The 22,846-nt window shown below is 42.6% G+C and overlaps 1 protein-coding gene across 1 annotated transcript in view; it reads right to left on the bottom strand.

Annotated features, from left to right (window-relative positions):
• Ndufaf2 (NADH:ubiquinone oxidoreductase complex assembly factor 2) overlaps nucleotides 1-22,846 on the bottom strand; it is a 103,957-nt gene that overhangs the window by 11,776 nt on the left and 69,335 nt on the right. Inside the window, exon 3 of the mRNA XM_051172376.1 lies at nucleotides 19,535-19,575. Within this exon, the coding sequence (XP_051028333.1) occupies nucleotides 19,535-19,575 (41 nt within the window). The remainder of the gene's footprint in view (nucleotides 1-19,534; nucleotides 19,576-22,846) is intronic.

Genomic DNA, 22,846 nt, shown 5'->3' with positions numbered 1-22,846 from the left:
TGCGTCCGCATTCCTCAGACACTGCACATGCCACTGGGCCCCTTTCTGCCAGGAAGGTTTTTCTTTCAGTTATTTACATGGTTGGGGAGGCCACAACCTAGAAAGAGCCTCCCTTGTTTAGCTAGGGAATAGTTGTTTCATAGGAAAATTAAGCACAATGAACAATCAACAGAATTCATGTCCTACTCTTGCTTTTCCATATTAGTCTCTTCCTCCTTTCCCAATCTTTTATTTAAAAGACAAAACCAAACCAAACCAGATTTTCTACACGCTTTCCATTTTTTTCATAAAATAGGCAAATTATCGATTGAGCCACTTTCATTTATGATACCCAGTCATATACAATCAATTTCTTTGATACTTTATTTGCTTGAAACTGTATCATGGCACTAACTTCATATTGCTACATTTTTGTCATCTTTTAGTCCCTAGGAACTCCCTTGTGTGGCCACACCTTTGCTTTTGTCTGATAATTGAGTAGATTTCAGGAGGCTGGATTGCCAAGGCAGAAGGTAAATGCATATGCAATTTGCTGGCCATAAGGCGATGTGTTTCTGTCAGCTCTTTTTGGCTCTTTTCCCTTTTGTCCCTCACATGTAGTGCCTAGAACAGGGCCGAGCGTATACGGCATAGTCAGTGTGCATTTGCTGAATGAATGAATTTGGCTCTGAATGCTGCACTGTATTAGACATGCAGAGCTAAATTAAAAGGGCTAACAATTAGGAATAAATTGCTTTTATCACTAACAAAATAAATTAGGGTTCTAAATAACTTTATAGGCCTTTTCTTCATAATGCCAAAAATACATTCTTGAAAACTGAAAAAAGACATTCATACTCTTAGGGATTGGTATTAGTTTTTAAAAATAAGTGTGGCAAAGATGATGCTTTTGAAATTGGGAAAACTTCATTTTTGTGTACTCCTCACTTGTCAATCATTAAGCATTTGGCTTTGAATATATCAACGCTCAAATATAGAGTTCCTAAGTTCGGTTAAAGTAAGAAAGTTTAATAATCACCCAACTTTTTAGGCCCCCAGTACTCCCCCCCCCAAGAGGAACAAGTGATAATGATGGTTATTTTTCCTACCTAGTGCATAGTAAGTAACTCATCCAGGGTAGCAATCTGCCGTAACAGTGCAAATGTGATACATCACCACACCCATCCACAGTGCTGAGACCAACTGAAACTTGACAACAGGTATCGGACAGCGTAGGAAGCCTCCTGATATTTCCCAAAGGGGCAGAGGTAGTTCAGGAAAGCAGGCGGGTAAATGACTCAATCATTTAAAGTAGAAATCGGGTCACCTGCCCTCTGCCCATACCCCCCACCCTACATATACAAAACATTTCCCTTTCTGTTACAGGGTTGGAGAAGAGATGAAGAAGAAGATAGGCTAGGTGAAGAGGAGACAGTGGCCAGGGTCAGGGGAGGTGACCTGGGACGACCCAGAAGTTCAGCAGTCAGAGAGGCAAACACTACAGAAGCTTAACAGTGGCACCTGCCTTAGGCAAGATAACTGGCGCAGGCAGCCAGGCACTTGGAGCTCCCTGAAGCAACAATGCTAGGAGGGAATGGAATTCTCCAAAGGGCATCATCTGATGAAACCAACTGAAACGATACTGTGGGAGGGATGAAGGAACTGTAGAAGGGACCACAGTGGCAGCTCGTCTCCTAAGAGAGACGGGAGAAGCTAGCACATTAATTAGGACACGGTGGCCTCTGAAGGTCAGGCAACCAAGTGCGAGCTCAAATGGGTATCAGCGGAGTTGGGCTTCTTTTAGGATTGGTGCCAGGAGTAAAGGAGGCTCACAGATGATGTCCCTGATGTCCTCTTGATGGAGACTAGAAGATGAAATAACAAAGTCAGGTGAGAATTCTCCTGGGAGTTGTGGGAAGCATCAAAATGGATGCTAGGGATCTGGGGAAGGTGGCTCAGTGGGCAAGATTCTTGTCACGCAAGGCTGGTGCTCCAAGTTCTATGCCTGGAACCATGCAAAGGTAGAAAGAGAGAACTGATTCCACAAACCTCCCCTGTGCCCTCCACATTCATGCCAGATCAATCCGTGCCCCTATCTTTAACAACAGCAGCAGCAGCAACAATATTAAAAAAGCAAAGCAAAGCAAAACAAAACAAACATAAACCCTCTAGAAATAAGAGCAAAGGAGAAGAAACACAGGCAAAGGAGGAACTCAGCAGGAGTCTTCCAATATCCACAGCACACACTATGAGCCAGGGACTGTCTTCCAATATCCACAGCGCACACTATGAGCCAGGGACTGTCCTATGTTCTAGATCCTACAGACGCAGCAGGGCCAGGCCACAGAACCTGGTCTCCAGGCTCAGACTCCAGTAGGAAGAGACACACTAGACCCAGACAAAGCACAGCTAGGGGCTGTATGGAAGCAAGTGACGGCTGTTGCTGTGTCCTGATTCATTCAGCCAGGCTGCCCTTTTGCCACCCAGCACACGGGAAGTGAGGCAGTGCTCTCAAACCAGTCAGTTAGAACCTTTCTAGAGCCCTTAGCTCCTTCTGAATGTTCTTTTGTTTTTCTTTCTCAAGAGGAAAACTACTTTGCTTTTCTCTACAAAATGCTTTTAAGATACAGGAATCTCAATAAACAGAAATCCACCAAGCACAAAACATAAATCTCTTACACTTTTATTTCCATAGCAAAAAATACTTTCCTTTCATGGGCTTTATACATTGCAAAATGAATACGATGTATCTCGTTTACAGACACACTTGTTAATGTAAATAAAACGCACAATGCAGACAGTCTCACGGCTTTTCATTTAATGTTCTTTAGACTCCTGTGGTGCTCACTGGTTACTCAGGAGCTGACAAACCCTTGTGTTGAGTATGTGGTGTCTTCACTCAACCCCGTGTGATGCATGCTTGGAATTATTCATACTTTATGAATACTACATCTCCATGTAAATTTTAGCCCATTTGCCATTCATTTCTTGGCACGCCTTCGTTCTAGATCAGAAAGTTTTTTGGTATTTGGAAAGCATGTATGTGAACAAGAGTAGGCACTTCCCCATAGCTCTGTCAATTAAAAAAAAAAAGTGTTACTTGTTTTCCCTGTGCACTTGGTTTGCTTATTTTCTGGCTTTAGGATTCCAATTTTAACCACAGAAACCCAGAAGTGCCTTAGGCTGTCAAAGTGCTCCCGCCTATGGTGTGTGGTTTTGGTGTCAGACGGCTGCGCATCCTGAATGCTCCCTTTCTCCCCTGTCAGTTCTCAGCCTGGCTATTACCTGTCCAGAGTAGCTTTCCTGAACTTTGCCCTACATCCAGAAGGCTGTGTCTGTTGTTTTTCTTAGGTCTCTGCTTCTGTCTCAGAATCTTTTTCACATTTGTAGTGATCCATTTTGGGCACATGTTAAAAATGACTTTCCTGAGGACAGGCTTTGCGATGACCCTGATGCCGCCAGGGTCATACCGATCAGCGTCTGACACACAACAGGCACTCACGGGCATTTGTTGAACAAATTTTCGCTTCCTCCTCCTGGGAATTCACTGCTGGTTTTCTCTTGACCGGCATACTCAAAGGCAGCTGGATTAACCCTTCTCTTAAAAAGTTTAGAAGGAAGGAAGGAAGGAAGGAAGGAAGGAAGGAAGGAAGGAAATCTCAGTTTTACCTCAGAAGAGGTACATCCAGGTACTGCTGGGCCTAGATGATCCAGGCACTCTGCAGTGGGGCTTGGCTGAACATCGTAAAGCAACTGGGCCAGACAGGCTGTATCTAGTGTGGGTTAAAAACTGGTAATGTGGCTTTCATGATCTCCAAGAGGGCATCATATTCTAATTCCTCAAGAAACTTGATAGTGGTAAGATGTACCATTAGTTTACCTCTGAAAATGAATATATGCCACCCACCAACTTTGGAGTAAAAGGAGGAGTGTGATGTCAGAGTGCTCAGAGTGAGGAAGCACGACTGAGTTTCTACTGCCAGCCACTCGGCGATGACAACCATTCTCTTACTTAAAGGATAGTGACATTTCCTCCAAGCAATTAAGTATAAACTCCAGCAATAGTGACGGTTGGTTCCTATTAATCAGGTAATCAGCACAGGATGGTGTGTGAACGGGGACAGGCTTTGCCACTTGCTAGCTCAGAATTCATTTCATAGATGACTTACTTCTTTATTTTAAGGATGGGACTAAAAGGCTCTAATTACCAGGTTGCGTGAGACTTTTCAGAGCACCTCTTATGAGTGTCTCTTCCTGGTGCAATGGCTCCGTGGGTAACCATGCTTGCTGCCACGCCTGATGCCCTCAGTCTCATCCCTAGGACCCACAGGAAATATGAAGAAAACTGACTCTGTAACTTGTCCTCTGACAAGTTACCCGTGCTACTGGCCAAGAGTGCCCTGAGCAATGTGGGAAAAAGAGTACCTAGCTCATTTCTTTTGTTTTAAACTAGGTTTCTTATAAACATGTAGGAATTAGCACAGCTCTTATTTGAAAAAATTTTAAGTACACGTAACACTTGATATCAGAAAGTCTTTAGGCTGAACAAAGCTGGGTTGTGTGTAGCCTAACAGCATTTACATTGTATGTTTAAGCACTATTTATGTTAGGTGTGCTACGGAAAGGCTAGTTGGCCTTGGACTCCCGGGCTCACTTTTCAAGAGGCAACAATGTTTTCTTAGGTAAAGTCACGTTGCTACTCACAGAGTTTATCACTGAACTTATTATCTGCAAATATTTTGCCAAAACACAAATGAATTTTTAACCAGTATTATACTACTGTGATAATGTCGGTGTTAAAAAAATTATAGCATTCAAATGGCCATAAATAACTACACAGTATAAATGTGGCAAAAACAAAAACAAAACAAAACATGGTGATGAGAACGCAGAACTCACTGTGCTAAGAAGACGCCATTAATAAGACTATTTTAGACAAAAGCTAATAAGTGTTTTTATGATGAATTGCCATGCAATTTGGTGAGAGCCGATAATGCAATTAGTCTAATTTTATGGAGGAGACAATTACTGAAACCGTGTGCTTATCAGTCCTTGCGAAAATATACCTTCTTCCTGTCTGAAAAAGAAAGACTGTCAAAATACACAATTATAGAAAAGCTAGAAATAGATGGGAAGACGACAGGGCCTGTCATAAAAACTTCATTTCCCGTCTGAACATTTCACCCTATAGCCAACTGCGCAATTCAGAAAACACTGCATTTTCTTGGTACACATCAAGAACTTTATACATTGAAGATGAAAGGCAAAGTTTAAAACCTAAATGTGTTTTTACTCTCTGAGAACAAAATATTTTAATAAAAAGAAACTGAGCAAGTCTAAATAATGGCATTTGTTTTAAAGAAAAAGCACTATTTTCATTTTTCTTTCAGAAATGACCACATATGTACACCCATACACTTTAAAAATCAAAGTCAACTCTGATCTGACCCCCAAGCTGGGTCTGACCTGAAAGCCTTCTCACTGCTACTGGCTTTCATGCCATGATAACCTTAGGGTGCAGTAGTGGTGCACACACCTTGCTAGTAACCAACAGCTCTCTAATTGGATTTAAGACCCACTCAACAAGAGGGAACTCATGCCTACTACTGGGAACTGTGGCAACTACCCAGGGCCAGTGAAGTGGTGGGCCTTGGAGAAGAACCTGCAACTGCCACTTTATTAAACCAGCACGATCCCTAGCTATATTTGTAACATCTGTTTATAAGCACAGAGTACTCCTCACTGCTCATCAAGGAAACTCCCCTTTGCAAGGGATGAGGATCATTTCAGAACATGACAAACAATCAAGATGCCGGCTTGAGGAGCCCAGTCCCAACCGGCAGCTACTATACAACTCACTTACAGGGAAAGGAAATCAGTCAACACCTTCATGGGGTCAACTTGTTCAGTTGTAGGCTAGACCATAGTGAATTACCCGCGGGCTGTCTGAATGACCTGGGCAAGCCCTCAACAGCTCTCCAGCATTTCCTTCCCTTGAGATGGTCTTGGTCACCAAGTTTTCGAGCACTCTGATACACTGGTTTAGCGACGTTCTTAATGAACATACTGTTTAGTGTCAGCATAACTCAAGCGCAGCCAGATTACAGAATGCGCAGACCTGTTGAATTTAATGACCTGGTACTGACTGTTGTTGGTTTGAGCTCACGTCTGCTAAAGACAATTTTGGTTTTGGTTCAGCTGATGCTGAATACAGGATCTCAGTGAAAAGGAGCACAGCAGGGTTAGGATGGGAGAAAGGAAAGCCCGAATCAGCATGTGCCCTGTTACTGGTCACTGTACTACACGTTGGGTCTTCTGAGGAAGCAAATGTGCACCAGTGACTGAATGGGTTTCAACTACCCAGGGGACAGAAAGGGCGCATCCCCTCCCCCCTATGGACCAAGAGTTGGTGCTATCTTAACTCTTTCCCATAGATACCTATGCTGTCAGAGCTATGGTGAAGCAGGCCAGAGTAAATGCTATGACAAGAGCACACAGGCAAGTAACAAGGGGCATCTGATACCAGCCTCCCATGCTCGTTCCTCTGCCCTTTGGGACTGAAACTTTAAAGTAAGATTAAACTCTAGAAAAGGTAGTTATGTTATTAAAGTTCAAATAGACTGCATTTCAAAATTCAAATAAATTAATCTGAACACCGCAAGTAGAAAATAGACAGCTCTTAGGCTATACAAATGGGGACACAAAACCAGAAAAATTTATATTAATTTATAAAAGGTAGGCATTTAAAAATGCACTATTCATAAATGTAGATCTTTCCAAAAGAGAAACAGGGTCAGCAAGATGGCTGAGCAGGTATAAGGGCTTGCTGTGGAAGCCTTGTGACCCAAGCTCAACCCCGGGGCTCACAGTGGAAGGAGAGACTAGACTGCTACAAGTTGTCTTTTGCACCCAAGCATATGTGTATGCTTGTACGTACACACACACACACACACACACACACACACACTAAAAACAAAAGGAAGAATGTGGAGTTTAGATATAGTTCTGTAAAACTTCACATGAAATTAAATTTCTTGTGGAATATATATATACACATTCTTGTGACGCACACACATATATACATATATATGTATGTATTTTTAAGACTTCATTTATTTGAGATGATGGCAGCACGTGGAGGCCAACGGGAGTCAGTTCTTTCCTAGAGATTGAATTTAAGTTGTCAAGCCTGTCAGTAAGTGCCTTTACCTACAAAGCCATCTCACAAGCCTCTCTTGTAGACTTTAATGGAAAACAGAAATGACAAAACAGCATTTATCACTCATTAAATATTTGTAAAGGGCTGGAGAGATGGCTCAGAGCTTAAGAGCATTGTTTGTTCTTCCAAAGGTCCTGAGTTCAATTACCAGCAACCACATAGTGGCTCACAACCATCTATAATGAGATCTGGTGCCCTCTTCTGGTCTGCTGGCTCACATGCAGGCAGAACACTGTATTTAATACTTTTTAAAAAATAAAAAATATTTTTAACTTTGAATTTTTTTGGTTAGTCATTTTATTTACTGATTCATTAAAGAACTACTCACAAAATAATAAAATATCTGGGATATGAATTTTAGTAGATGAGAAATGCTGGGGGCATTGGTGTTGTAATGTGGTCTGAAAGCAGACACTGGTGCAGTGCCGACCCCTCACACAGGTCAGTCCTGACCCCTCACACAGGTGCAGTCCTGACACCTCACACAGGTGCAGTGCCGACGCCTCACACAGGTGCAGTGCCGACACCTCACACAGGCGCAGTGCCGACCCTCACACAGATGCAGTGCCGACCCCTCACACAGATGCAGTGCCGACGCCTCACACAGATGCAGTGCCGACGCCTCACACAGGTGAAGTCCTGACACCTCACACAGGTGCAGTCCTGACACAGTCAGCAGTGCCAGGACTTCTCCCCTTGAGGGCCTCATCTGATTAGGTGAGACCCACCTACACACTGTGGGGTGATTCCTTTTACTCAAATTCTAATTCATAAAAATTAACTGTACTGTGCAAAATAATTGGTTTCATTATGAGATTTACACACACACAAACACACACAAATGCACACTTGTATTTTGTCTCCCCTATCCCTTTCTTCCGGCCCCTCGAAATAATCCTTTTGTTTCACCACCGTGTGTGTGTGTGTGTGTGTGTGTGTATACTTAAATGTATACTCTGCACACAGAGGAAAAGGAGTTATTTTTGTCGTTCTCTTGCCTCATTTCCGTCTCTTATAGCGTCTCCCTCCTCTTAGTTCCTTCTCTACTTTTTGTACTATGTGGTAGCTTATTTCACTTAACTCGATGCTTTCCAGTTCAGTTTATTTTCCTGCAAACAACATTATTTAATTCTTCTTTTTTGCCAAGTAAAATCTGGCTGTGTATGCATGCCACCCTTGCTTTATCCACTCGTGTGTTGATGGGCATCTCTGTGAGTCCCACGTCTCGGCTACTGTGAACAGTGCAGCAGTAAACACAGATGTGCATCTCTGTTTTATGCTGACTTGGAATCCTTTGGGTTGCATAGTAGTTCTCTTTCGGGTTTTCTGAGTAACTTCCAAACTGATTTCCATAATGGCTGCCCCAGTTCCTGGCCCCACCCTCACTGTATCAGAGTTCCCATTTCCCCACATCCTTGTCAACATTTGTTGTTTGTTTTCTTGATGATTCTGACTGGTGTGAGATGGAATCTCAATACAGTTTTAATTTACATTTCTTTGATGGTAATAAACATTGAACATTTCCAGGAATATTTCTTAGTCATTTGTATGTCTTCCTTTGAGAAGTATCTGTTCAACTTACTTGCCCATTTAATAATGGGACAATTTGGTCTTTCTAGCTCTTTATACATTGATACTAGAGACCAGTCCATCCTCCGTCGGGTGGAGCGTTGGGGCAGATCACTTCTCATGCTGCAGGCTCTCTCTGCACAGTTCTGATAGTCTTTTCTGCACTCCAGGATCTTCCAAACACATGCAACCACACTCGCCATTTCCTGGGCATATTTCCTGTGCTCTTGGGTCCTTTGTGGACCCCCTAGCTATTCCTGCATCTTAGACTGCCACCTGTTAAGCAGCTTCAGGGTTTCAGTCCTACAGAAATGCCATTTAAGGTATAACTTTGTGCCAAGATCTAGACTAGACAGAATTTTTACCAAATTCCTGAGGACCGGGCCATCAGAGTTTGAAATAACATCCAAGGCTACTTGTACACAGACATACGGGCACACGACTAAGCCATTCTTAGTGTGCTGCTGTCCGCTTCTACTTTCTACTACATGTCCGTCCCTCCTATTTCATTAAAAAGAAAAAAAACTTGCAACCCAGTAGTTTCATTCCACAACCTACCCATGCATCACAGGGATTGAGAATTTCTTCTAGGTAACACACCTGTTTACCTGTCTAGAATACTAGTAAATAAAATGCATCACAGTGACACAGGATGGAGGAGGGCACATGGACACAACAAAACTATCAAAAAAAAAAAAAAAAAAAACCAAGATGTAAGACACCTAGTTCCTATCACTACAGCGTCATCATAGATTAGCATTTTATCACAAGCAGGACGCATCTTTGAGAGTAAAGTCAAGCAAGCCTAACAATATAATACAATCTGAGGGGCTCAGCTATGCCTTGGCATTCTAGAAGGCGTGTCACCAACAGAAATCAATGTAACCTTTCTCCCTGTGAAAACTGAAGTCACATACAGGTGGTTACCAGCTACGCTTTTCTTTAGATTTACATCGAATAAAATCATTACCTCTCTAGTTTGGAGAAGACGAGTGAAAAAAAGGTCAGGCTATTTGATGAAATAACAAGGAAAGTGTGGACTTAGAGACATTAAGTCCCATTCTAACTCTCTCAGCCTTTCCTAATCTCTGTCTAAGCCTGGCTTTCAAGCCTAAGTGACACTGTCTTCATGACTGAGGATATGGCTTAGGTTCCCTAGTTAGTCAGAACTATTTAGTATGTGCCTAGTATGTTTTCATGCATCATAAAGAATCTGAGCAGGAACAAGTCTAAAAGTACTAAGTAGCACCTTACTTACAAGGTATTAAAAACCCTTTTATATTCTGTTCCTTAGAAGTCAGATAAAGGTCAAAATTGATGGAAAACTGTGCTAAGAATAAAACGCGTAGTTCTGCTTAGACAGACAGATGTGGGAGCAGCTCCCCAAGCCTTGGAATTGACAGGATGCTTCTTAGCAACACTCACCTAAAACCAGAGATTTGAAAAGGAGGAGGAGCCACCGAAACTTACACAACCAACTTACAGTTAGCTAACTTACACTTAGCTCTCTGACAGCTAATGAGCACACACTTGCATGCAGCGGGGCAGACGGCTTAGAGCAGTAAAGAGCACAGAGCCAGGGCTGAGACTCAAGATGCTCCCAGGATTCATTTTCACCTCTTAGCACAGAAGCAAGGTGAATTCTACACCCTTTCTGTTTTCACAGAGCTGGAGGTCAACACCGAAGAAGCCACACAGGGAGCTATGGCCTCTCCCATGCTAAGGCTGGGTGCTGCAAGCAGGTGCATGTGTGACACCGAAGGAGGCACACAGGGAGCTATGGCCTCTCCCATGCTAAGGCTGGGTGCTGCAAGCAGGTGCATGTGTGACACCGAAGGAGGCACACAGGGAGCTATGGCCTCTCCCATGCTAAGGCTGGGCAGTTTCACTTACTATGGCAGGTAAGTAAGGGCACAACACAAAACAAGCACTCCTCACTAGCAACAAACCGCTATCACGTGTGTAAGTGAGTCAACTTGGTAAAGCCGAGAGTCGTAGGACCAGCCAGATAGTTTATTATTTTTGTCTCTTAAGAGTAAAATTACTTTTAATACTAACATAATAATAAGATAAAAGAATAAGTCAGGTAAAGTCACAGTGCTGGCCAAGTGAGACGTCTTAACGTAACACCGCCGTCACCTGGAAGGCGTACACCACAACACTGCAGCACTCCTCTGGGAGCCAACCCTGACCTTTGCACCTGATCAAAGACAGGGACAAATGAGTTAGGTATGACAGAAGTCAAAGGACTGGCAAAAAACTGCCCAAAGACTGTCTATTATGATGGTGGCAAGTTGTGTCACCCATGTCTTTTTGAACCTTCCAAGTACAGGATCCTGCCACAGACTAGAGGACACTCCTGTGTAGACAGCAGTGAGATCCAATTTCTAAAGGTAACATATGAATAGTTTCTCTTTGCAACTTTATCATATTGGAGCAGTTTCACGGGAGGAGAAAAGATACTAAAATTAGAAACTAAATATAACAGCATTATGTCAAATGCATTTCGGTCAGGTTGGTATGTACAAAAGAAGTCTACAGAGAAAGGATGCTAACTTTTCAGCACATGAGAGGTATTGATGGGAACTGAATAAATAATAAACCCAATTAAGCATCATAGTTTTAGAAGGAATTTCAAAGGTTAAGTCCTGTTGATTTGTTTCCTATGTATGGTGCTAGAAAAATTCTTTAAGAACTGAAGTATGTTTGGATTTCAAGTATCTCATTTATTAATGTTTAAGAATGTTTATTAATGTTTAAGAAAGAATTTATTAGGAGTTTAAGAATGCCTAATGAGAGAAAGAAAGGGTGTGGTTTGGGTAGATGGGAAGGATCAAGGAGGGTGGGAAGTTATAATCAGATTATATTGTATTAAAAGTATTGTATTTTTAAAGAACGTCTTATTATTGTGCCAGAGATTCAACCTGTTCTCTTAAAATAGGATTGCAAGTTGTTCTGTTATTTATTTATCTTATTGTGGCAGTGTCTCAAGCTTACTATGTAGCTGAGGATGACCTTGAATTTGGGTCCTCCTGCTCTCTCTCTCTCTCTCTCTCTCAGAGTACTAGGATGATAGTGCCCTCCATGCCTGGCTCATGCAGTGTTGGGAGCTGAACTCAGGGCATGCCTGCAACACTCCACTATCTGGGCTTTAAGTGCAGCTCTCCTGGGATTCTTTTGAAACAGAGTATTTCATGGACAGCAATAATATAGCTAACAATATAGTCCTCTGTGCCCACTGCCAAATGGAATGGATTAAAGCCTGCTGATGTGATGCGAGCCCCCATGGCCTCTGCTACGTCTCCTCCAGTACCAGCTGCCTTTCACTTCCTGCCTGTCATTTCCACACACGCTTTCATGCCTTCCCTGTGCCCCAACACATCCGTAAGCAGCAGCAGTGCTCTGATGTCCTACCTCTTCAAACGCATCACCTTCCAGTCGGGACAATCAATAGCACAGCCCGAGTCATAGTGACTGCACACCGAACGTAGGCTTTAAATATGCTTTAAAGCCTCAGAGCTTTGGTTTAGCCTGTTCAATTTATGGAAAATAGAACCATACAACTTAATTTGCAAAGCTAGTCCTCATTGTCAAACCCAATCAGCCAAATCTGACTTACTCTGTCAGAAAAAGTCTGGTTTCATTTTAAAATTCAAATAAGTGTGTTATTATGCGGCCCCATGACAACTTTCGCACTTCTGAATTTTAACTTTAGGGCGCTAAGTGGCTAGCCAGCCAGCTAGGTGGGCAGAAAAGCTCTGGTCTTAGAGGCTGGCTGCAAGTGTGCGGCCCGGAGGAAAACAATGTCTTGCTGCTCTGACCATTTTTACTGAAGCTTTGCCTCTGCTTTGCCCTTGAGGAGTCTCCCTCTGGTGAGATTCACTCTTCATCGGCCTCCATGATGCCTGGAGAGTTTTTAATCCCCAAAGCAAAGTAGCATGGACAAAGGATAAGTTTCCTTTTAATAGTAATTTTAAAGGAGGTCAGATGACAACCAGCAGGCCAAGAATTCTTAGGCAGAAGTGTGTGTGTGTGTGTGTGTGTAAGACTTCATATACAGAGAATATGTAAATAGATTTCCTTAAAACTATGGAACCTGAATACCCAACAGGAATCCTCTGGACGGCCAGCAGCACAGGCAAACAGCCTGAAAAACCACTGATTAGTGGCAGAGTTCGCAAAGTTGTTTCAATGCCCCACTGTTCTTTGTAAATAAAGTTTTATTGGACACAACCACAATCAGACATGCTGCCTACAACTTTTTTTTTATACTACCACTGCTTAGAGCATTTTGCAGTAACTAACACATTCACTACAGAATGGTTTGGCTTCCAGACCTAAAGCGGAGGAAGTCTGCCATTCCTCATGAGCACTATTGCATGGGACGCACCCCTACAGCCCCAGCAATCAGGAGGCTGAGACAGGAGAATTGTTGTGAGTTCAGGGCCAAACTGGGCTACTGTGCAAGAAGACCTCGTCTTTCAAAATAAAATCAAAAAAAAATTTTCCCTCTCAAGTCAAAGTTTGTAGGGCTAATGTCACAAACATATTTGTCATGAAAAATACTATCACCCCGTCCCTCAAAGCAGCTTGTTGATACATTTTACTTGACTCTCATGGTTGTTTGCAGGGTTAGGGATGACAACAGGTGCTCAAGCGTACTAGTAAAGCACTTGGAGCCCAGGGCTCTCACCTGCCGCATATGGGCACAGCACAGGCCAAACCAAGGATCCAAAGAACTGCCGAAGAGCTAAAATGCAGGCTCTGCTCGTGAGCACTCTGCAGCAGCCAGTATTTATGTTGTTTTGCATGGACACTTTTAACCAATGACTTATGTAGTACGCCAGGATTACTTTTCTTTCTACCCACGTTTTGTTTCTATTGGAGTCAATGAATAAATCTATTTTCCACAGACTTATAAAGCAAGGCTCATTTGCTATATATTTCAACATTTGGAAAATATTCTCTCCAGGCCTTTCTTGCCCCATACCACCTGGGCTAACCACCCTGTACTCTAGCACTCTCTGTCCCCTGCTCTGTTGTCTTTGTTTGCACTTCTATAACTTGCCGGCAAAGGGTTGGTAGACAAGAATCCTGCAAGGCCTCCCACATTTTGAAAATGGCTTTTCTGCAGTCAAGCTTAGCAGACGCCACTGGGTACAGAATGCAGGCTGACACCCACCACCTACAGACCTACGCACTGAGGGTACCGCCTCTAGCTCCCACTGATGCAAACCATTTCCTTTTCCATAGCTGCCTCTGTTCTGTGCCCTTTTGTATAGAAAATGTATTCAATATAAGGTTCTAATCTTTCCATTAACTCTTTCATTTATTGTATTTTCCCCAAACCATTTGTGTGATGAAACAGCATTTTGTTTTCATTTCGTATCTCTGAGCTCAGTATTAAGGTTTGAAGTAGTTGGTTTTTGTTTTTTTGTTTTTTGTTTTTAAAGATTTATTAAGTATACAGTGTTTCACCTTCATATATGCCTGCATTCCAGAAGAGGGCACCAGATCTCACTATAGATGGTTGTGAGCCACCATGTGGTTTCTGGGAATTGAACTCAGGACCCGTGGAAGAGCAGACAGTGCTCTTAACCTCTGAGCCATCTCTCCAGCCCAAAGTAGTTGGTTTTATCCCAGTGACTTTTTCCTGTTTATTTACTTATATATGCAGGCTTCTGTCTTCCATATCAGACAATGCCCAGGTGTTGAGTATTTCTATGTAAATCTGATGGGCAGGTACATCTAGTGCCATTATGAAGCTTGTTGACCCAGTTTTCTTTACTGAAATTTTAGGTTTTTCTTAATTGCTCAGAAACCCCAAAGAGTATCTTTTAGTACACTACCTGGGGCCTGGGGGCCTGGTGATTTGTGTCTAGGGTTTCAGCAGTGAGAAAATTAGGATGTCATTTCAATGTGCACACACTCATTTACTCACTGTGTCTTCAACATCCATTTTTAATTTATTCATCATCATCATTATTGTCATAGTTTGTGTGTGAGTGTGCATGTGCCACAGGCCATGGGTGGAGGTCAGAGGACAGCATTCTTCCTTGGGACTTGAACTCACGTTGGTGGGCTTGCGTTACAGGCGCTTGTGCCTGATGCGCCATCTTGCTAGCTCCACTGCTCTGTCCTTAGAAGGTTCTCTTTTCCTTGGACGTGTCCAGTGAACAGGACCATGATGCCTGGACTGTTTCCTCTTTCAAGAGAATGAACTTGCAAGGGTTTTCGGCTAGATGGGAAGAAGACCTTGCCTGTGTGCACTGTCACAAAGAGGATCGAACACATCCTTTTCTACAGATTCAGCACATGCTATTCAGTACATGCTATTAGTACATGCTCTTAGCTACTGCATGGCACAGGCCTCAGCCTCACCAGTTATGCCTAACTGTCCTTGAGAGTGCACTCTACCCCACTGAACTTAGTTGTTCTTGACACTGACACGAGGGGACTGGTGTTGGATCTAACGTCTTCCGGTTTAGGTTTTCTGGTTGTCCCCTTGTGGTTACATTAGGGTTATGCATTTTGGATGATTATTTTATGGATGATGCTGTATTCTCTGCTTCAAACAAGGAGGCACTCGTAACATCAGTTTTGTACAGCTTAGCAAAACATTTGGCCATCTGGCTAGGGTTTTGCTGGCCAGACTTGTTGGTTAGGAAGGTCTAGTTCCCCTTTTATAATACGTGACTCATGTGGCTATGCTTTCAGACCAAGAAACCTGTTTTTTAAAAAGGCACAAATAGTTGAGTATCTGCAGATGACCCTTCCCTGAGTCAATGGCGACTGTGATAGAAGAAAATGGCAACATCATTGCTGTCCTTTCTGTAAGACTTGTAAAAGTGAACTCTTCTGTTTAACTCCACACCTTAAGAATGCCCGTAATCTTTCTTTACGCTACACGAAGGGTACACAAAGCAGAATCCTGTGACTTCCTTTTTGTACAGTTCCATGTTTTCTGAGACTTACCCCTGTTTATACCCCTGATCTACTTCACTCATTTTTAATTATTAGTGCTAGATTCCATTGTGTGGACATGCTGCAATTTTCTTATAAGTTTCTAGCACATTCCTAAAAGTATGAGATTTGGAATAAGAGGGGGGTCTACTTTCCACAAGAACATGTCCTCCATCTCTGTCATTTAAGTCAACAGGAAAGTAGGACTATGTATGCAAAGTGTCAACCTTAAGACAGTTCATTTCTGCAACTTATAAAATGAGCCTAATAATACTGAGCACAGAGAACTCAATAAATATCAGTTACTTGGAGACAACACTGAAATAGGCCTCAACAATTCAGAAGCAATATTCCTCTCTGAATGTTAAACTGCAAAATCGACACATTCCAGGCCAGAGCAGAGGCGAGGTATGAAAACGTAAGCAAAGGAAAAGCTGCAGGACCAGCGGTACCTGACCATAATACAACTGCCATAAGAAGGGCGACAGCGCCTGACCATAATACAACTGCCGTAATAGTCCGAGAGGGGCGACAGTGCCTGACCATAATACAACGCTGTGACCAGACAGGGAAGTAGAGAAGAGAAGGAGACTCAAGAGACAGGTGCCGGCAGACAATCCAGATAACTGCCGTCCCAGAGAGTGGAAGCCTTTACAGCACCTAACAATTTTCTGTTCCATCCCATAAGGTTAATGTTCTGCCTTGTGTGGAGAGAGACATAGTAACAACAGGTAGTTCTTTTTTGTTTGTTTGTTTTTTTGAGACAGGGTTTCTCTGTGTAGCCTTGGCTGTCCTAGACTCACTTTGTAGACCAGGCTGGCCTCAAACTCACAGCAATCCACCTGCCTCTGCCTCCCGAGTGCTGGGATTAAAGGCATGCGCCTCCACGCCTGGCCAACACGTGGGCGGACTGTATCAGCTGTAAGGTGGGTGCAAGAGGCAACACTAAATATGCGTTTATTTTACTTCATTCCCCTAATGTTGTCCCAACTCTGAGAGCTTCCCTCTGTAAACAGTGATTGGAGTTCTGGGAAGTGTTTCATGACCATGTGATGAGTCAGAGTCAAGAAACCTTCAGCCTGGACACAAACAAGTCTTCGGAGCTTCCAAGCGAGTCAAGACCATGGTGAGCACTCCTACGCATCTACCCAGCCCTTTCTCAGTACACATCGGAACCACGTCCAAGCACTCTGGACTGCTCTTTCCCTATTGCCTCCTCGAACTTTTCCCTTTCCATGTAGCACATATTGAACAAGGCAGACTTCAATGTTGTAGCTTTCTTTTTTACTGTCTGGAAACATATTACTGAATCATGATGCATTTCGTTAATAATTAGCAATAAACATGACCCCTTCTCAAACAGGAAAATTGTATTATGCTTCCAACTATTCTGTTAGTCTGAAAAGAAGAGTATTTTTAAACATTTGCTTCTAAATGGCTCTAATAGAGTACAAGTCAAGGAAAGTCTACCTCGTTAGCTTTGGGAGAGAGAGCTCACTTGGTAGTGTACTGAGGAACAGGCGCCGAAGCCTACTGACACACTGTGACTAACTGAGAACCTCTGACAACAGAACAGGCCGTGCTCAGCTTGGAAATGTGTTTAGTTGCACAAGGCTAATCTATAGCTGGGTGGAAACTCAAGTGCATTTCTCAAATCTGTCTAGAAAAACCAACCTCACAATAACAAATCAAGCTCTATGTTAGTTGACTACGATGCGAAAACGAGACAGTTAATCTGAATGCCAAATTCCAAGGGCCTGTTGAGGTGTCCAGGCCAGGGTAACCAAGAAAGGAGTGATTAAATCTGTGAGTTAAGAAGTCAAGGAGAAAAAGAGTTCAGAATAGCATCCTAGGATTTGATCGAGCTCATCCATTTGTCAGTTAACGGCACTAGGAAGAAAGCATCACCCCTGAGAGATTGTGGGAGCTCCTCTAAGGAATGAGTAGACAGGGGACAAAGTCAGGGCACTTTGAGAGGAATCAGACCTTCCTTTGGTATGGTGGTTTGAACAGGTTTGGCCCCAGCAGATTCACGTGTTTGAATGCTTGGCCACAGAAAGTGGCACCATTACGAGGTGTGGTCTTGTGTCACCTTCAGGGTGTGCACTGAGGTCTCCTGGTGCTCTTGGGTCACAATGTAGAACTGTCAGCTCCTCCAGCACCATGCACACTGGCATGCTTCCAGGCACGATGCAGGGACTGAGCCTCTGAAACTGTAAGCCAGCCCCAATGAGATGCTTTACGTGTAAGAGTTGCCTTGGTCATGGTGTCTCTCACAGCAATAAAACCCTAACTAGGACAGCTGGCTAAAGCACCTCACAAACTGTACTAGAAACTGGTCCCTTCACCCTTTAAGGTGGCAAAGAGAGAAATAGTAACATCATAGTATTTGAGTTTATAACAAACTGCTAGGCTTCAAACATATACTATTCTAAAAATTTAAGGACTGGTCTCCCTAAGGCTCTCAGGGTGGCCTCAAACCCACCTTCCTCCTGCTCCAGGCTTCTGAGGAGCTAGTTTTACAGGCATCTGGCTCAGAAAGTCTTCCCTCATCTGTTGAAGTGTGTCCTTTATATTTTGACAAATTACATAAGATGTGTACTTATTGCAGTCATGTGGCCAAATTGGCTTCTAAAAATATCCACATTTATCCTCATAGACCTGGGCTATTCTCAGCCTTGGTTGAAGATGATTCTTCACAGTGGCTGCAGTTATGGTAAAGACAGAATTTGTCAGACACTGACTATAAGAGATGGAGTGAGAAAGTGTGACCTGGTAGCACTCAGAGGAAGGACAGCAGGTAGCCAAGAAGAGACTTGATACCCTATGAGAATATATAGGGGGAGGTAATCCCCCTCAGGAACAGTCAATAGGGGAGGGGAATAATGGGAAAATGGGGGGCGGGGAGGAATGGGAGTATACAAGGGATGGGATAACCATTGAGATGTAACAAGAATAAATTAAAAAAAAAAAGAAAAGAAAAAAAAAAAAAGAGAGAGATGGAGTGCTCAGCCCTACACAGGACAACTTAACCCACACTCTCTTCCAACTCCATGGTTCAGGGAATGCAATGGAAGAGGAGAAAAGAATATAAGAACTGGAGGACGAGGAGATGCTCTAGGCAACAGTGTTTTGTCTTTTGGACATGACATGGCTACCGCACTCACCAATTCATAGAGGCTGTGCTCATCTGCAGGAGGTCAAGCCAGCCAAAATCCCAGCACGCATGGGTGGGTGGTGCACTCCCCAGATCCTACCCCCTTTATGAGAAGCTACTGGCACTTAATGGATGCTGAGGAGGGGGAATCACTTTCTTTTGCGCATGTTTCCTGTGCTTAAGTGGCTGGCCCCATACCCATGTACACATGAGCAGTGTGCAAATGACTCAGTGGATGACCAAAAGAGAAATAAGAAAAACAAAGAGACATGAAGTTGAAAGAGGGACCTTATGGTAGAGGGACATGGGGTAGTTAGAGCAGAGAAATGGGAAAGTGGATATAATCAGATTTCATTGAATGCATGTTTGAAATTCTCAAGATAAAGAACTAATAATTAAAAGAATACAAGAGGAAAATGTGCACGCATTTTTATCGTACAATTTTATTATACAATGCTAATTTATTGTAATAATATATTATTTTACTAGAAATACTTGAGAATTATTTCTTATAGAGGAAAATTAATACTTTGAGATCTGTTATAGTTTCCCCAAGAATTTATGTATTTTTAGCAGTACAAGCTCTCAGCTGAGAAACACAGCATGATAAGCATAAGTTATTCAAATATTTTCCCATGCATTCTTACCTCCACAGTAGGCGGGGTCTTCCTTGTTCTTCTAATCCATGCTAGAATTAAAAAAAAAAAAAAAAAAAAAAGCATTAAATGGCTGTTTTCTATAATTTATGCAAATTTATTTGTGTGTGTGTGTGTGTGTGTGTGTGTGTGTGTGTGTGTGTGTGAAGGGGTGCCTAACAGTATGTGTGGAGGTCAGAAGATAACTCCCCAAGGTCAGTTCTCTCCCTCCACCATGTGTGTTTTGGGAACGGGACTCAGGTTGTCAAGTTTAGTGGCGAGAACGGTTACCTGCTGAGCCAGCTTGCTGTCCACATATACACACTGTACCGACTCACACCTGGAAGATGTTTTTGAACATCTAGGATGCACTGTTTTAACTTCAGAGCTCTAGCAAAGCAGTGAGCAGGTGAAGCGCCTCCTCCTCTGCAGCATGCACACGCGTGAGGTGGGCTGCAGGAAGTAGTCACTGGAATGTATAATGGCGGGCGGTGACCCATGTTGTGAAAAATACTAGAACACCAGGAAGACAGTTTCCTAGCTCCAAAACTGGAGCTCATAATCAGCAGAGCTCAACGTGGTCTATCTGGGCTCAGAAGGCAAAGCACAGCAAAGCTCAAGGCAATGTCAGAATTACATTATTCTGGAAATCTGAATTTGTAATTGCCCAATTTATCAAGGACTTGGCAATGTCTTCTTACAGAGGCTTTCCCTCTTATCTGCTGTAGTCAGCAGCTGCCTTCTTCACTTTATCACGGAGGAGGCAAGCTACTGAGCCAGAGCACAGACACTGGTTAAGCGCCTACTCAGTAGGGTAGACACAGCAGCAAGGGAAAGGGCGGAGCAGCTGCCTCCAAAAAAGCTACAAAGCCTGGTCTAGAGTCAGACTTCCAGCTCCGTCACTTCCTATCTACGTTGCCTACGACAACTTATTTAATTTTCTATGCACTGGGCTTTCCTTCTACAACAGGAAGTATAATGGTATCTACAACAAATGGCTGTTATGAAGGCCATACGATTTTAATTATTTACATATATAGTCAACTCACTGTTTAGCATATAAGCATATGAACTTATTATTCAATTTTATTCAATACACCTGTTAGTCCTCGGTCATTTTTGTTTGTTTGTTTGTTTATTTGTTTGCTTGCTTGCTTGAGACAGGGTCTTACTATGTAGCTTTGGCTGGCATGCAACTGGCCCTGTAGGCCAGGGTAACCCTGAACTCACAGAGATTCTCCTGCCTCTGCCTCACAAGTGTAAGATTAAAGGTATGCCAGCATACCCATTCTTATGCATTTTTATAAGTGGTTTTTAAAAGCAAAGATCCCAAAGCACCTGTTTCTCCCGTGAGGACCTACAGGAGGCTCCGAAAAAACTCACTGTGGGGAATATAGTCTTCAGAAAGCAGGAAAAACATTGTTTTCTAATTTTACTTGATTCGACTATCCCTATAAAACTGTGAAGTTTCCTACTTTATAGGAAAGCTAAATAATTCTCCAGGTGTGAAGATTAAGTAGAAGAGTGGGACTGAATCAGATCTGCTCCTGTCTCCGGCTCTAAAACCAACCACACTTTCCTAAGCAGCACACAAGGGGCACCAGAGGAGGAGGAGGAGGGCTAGCTGCAAGCCTAACCACGTCAGAAAGCACAAATCATCGACCTCACGCTATACACCAGGGAACAGAGGCTTAGACAGCCCAAGCAGTGCGCTCACTACATAATTAGTGAGGAGCAGGCTGAGATTAAACCTGCTGAACTGGCTGAGAAGACAGTCAGTTGAGCAGACACCACTCTTGAAATCAGCTTTACTAAACTGCCATTTTTCCGTATAAACAGCAGCATCTGGCCTACCTTTCTGCAAAGGCAAGCTCTGCACGGTTGTGGGTGTGGCGATGGAACATTGGACTGTGGGCTGGACTGCTGCCCTCCAGATGTGCTCTCCTGCACTGCCCGTGGGTGCATATAGAACAGTTTCCATGTTCTGCCCCCTGTGCCCTGATGTACTTTCTACTTCTCATTCTTTTCTGGATTCTCTTCTTACCATCCTTAGCTTCTATTTGGCCCACTTGAACCACAGCTCGCGCAGATGCTCCATGATGACACGGCTTCAAGCTCAAGGGGCACCAACGGGAGATTTATCTTTCCATCACACAAATGATGGAAAGCAGGTACTTAATACTTGCTGAATACACGTCCTGTGTGTACATAAATTCACTGTAATAGTTCTTTTTGCCCATTAGAAAAATTGGCTTAGTAACATCAAAACTTCTCTACGCAGTCAAAAGAAATGATTTACAGCATTTTCAGCTGCGTCTTAATGGCCAAGTCAGTTATTTATATTTCTTAATTTCTCCTCCCAGGAAAGAGGTGTGATTGAAAAACACTTAGTATAAGTCCTATACTTCTAAAGAGTTTCAAAAAACTTTTCAGCTTTAATTTACATTAGAGAGTTGGTTCAGAACAATCAACAAGCAGGGCAGTATTCAGCAAATTTGAGATTCAAGCTAAATTCAGTCTTTACATCTTTGCGTGGCTTAAAAAAATGTCAAAAGATGCATATTTCATGACAAATGAAAATTATAGGTAACTCAAATTTTCAGTGTCTATAAATAAAATTTTATCGAAACACAGCCATACCAATTTGTATCTATGGTTACAGCAGCAGAATCGAGCAACTGTAATAGCCCAAGTGACCCACAAAGCCCAAAATACCATCTGGTCCTTTACAGGAAATGTGTGCCAACCCCTGGGGCTGTCATTTAGTACAATCCACTCAGCAACAAGTATATATCTGACGCCTAAACAAACACCATGATTAGCTGTTATGTATTTTACTAATGGCCACTGCATACTCTAGAATCTATAAATACATACCAGCGGCCGGGAGACTATGATGAGAAAGTACGGTGGCATAATGCACACTATCGTCATGAGAAAAACACCACAAAATAACTTGTTTTACTGGTAAATCCACAAATCAGCATTTTCAGATCCCTTTCAAGACTGGAAAAAGATGTTTTAATGAATCCAAAGCATTAAAAAAAAAAAAAAAATCTGTCTTTTTCAGTACTTGGGGATTTAACCCAAGGGCCTTACGCATGCCAGGCAAGCACTTTGCCGACAATTTATACCTCTATTCCTCGTTTCTAAAGAATCTTATAAAGGTAATGATATTGGGGAAAACTATTGCTTGTTTTATAACTTTAAATGTTAGTTTTTAAAAAATCAAAAGAACATTTATGACATAAAAATTATACAGAATTAAAAATTTCAGTGTCTTCAAGTCATATTGTATTGAAACGTGTTTTCTGGTGTTTATTT

This window comes from Acomys russatus, chromosome 30 (genome assembly GCF_903995435.1).
Source record: "Acomys russatus chromosome 30, mAcoRus1.1, whole genome shotgun sequence".
In the NCBI taxonomy this organism is placed as follows: Eukaryota; Metazoa; Chordata; class Mammalia; order Rodentia; family Muridae; genus Acomys; species Acomys russatus.
The sequence above is the reverse complement of the archived record's forward strand: the minus strand, read 5'-3'. Positions and strand labels throughout refer to the sequence as shown.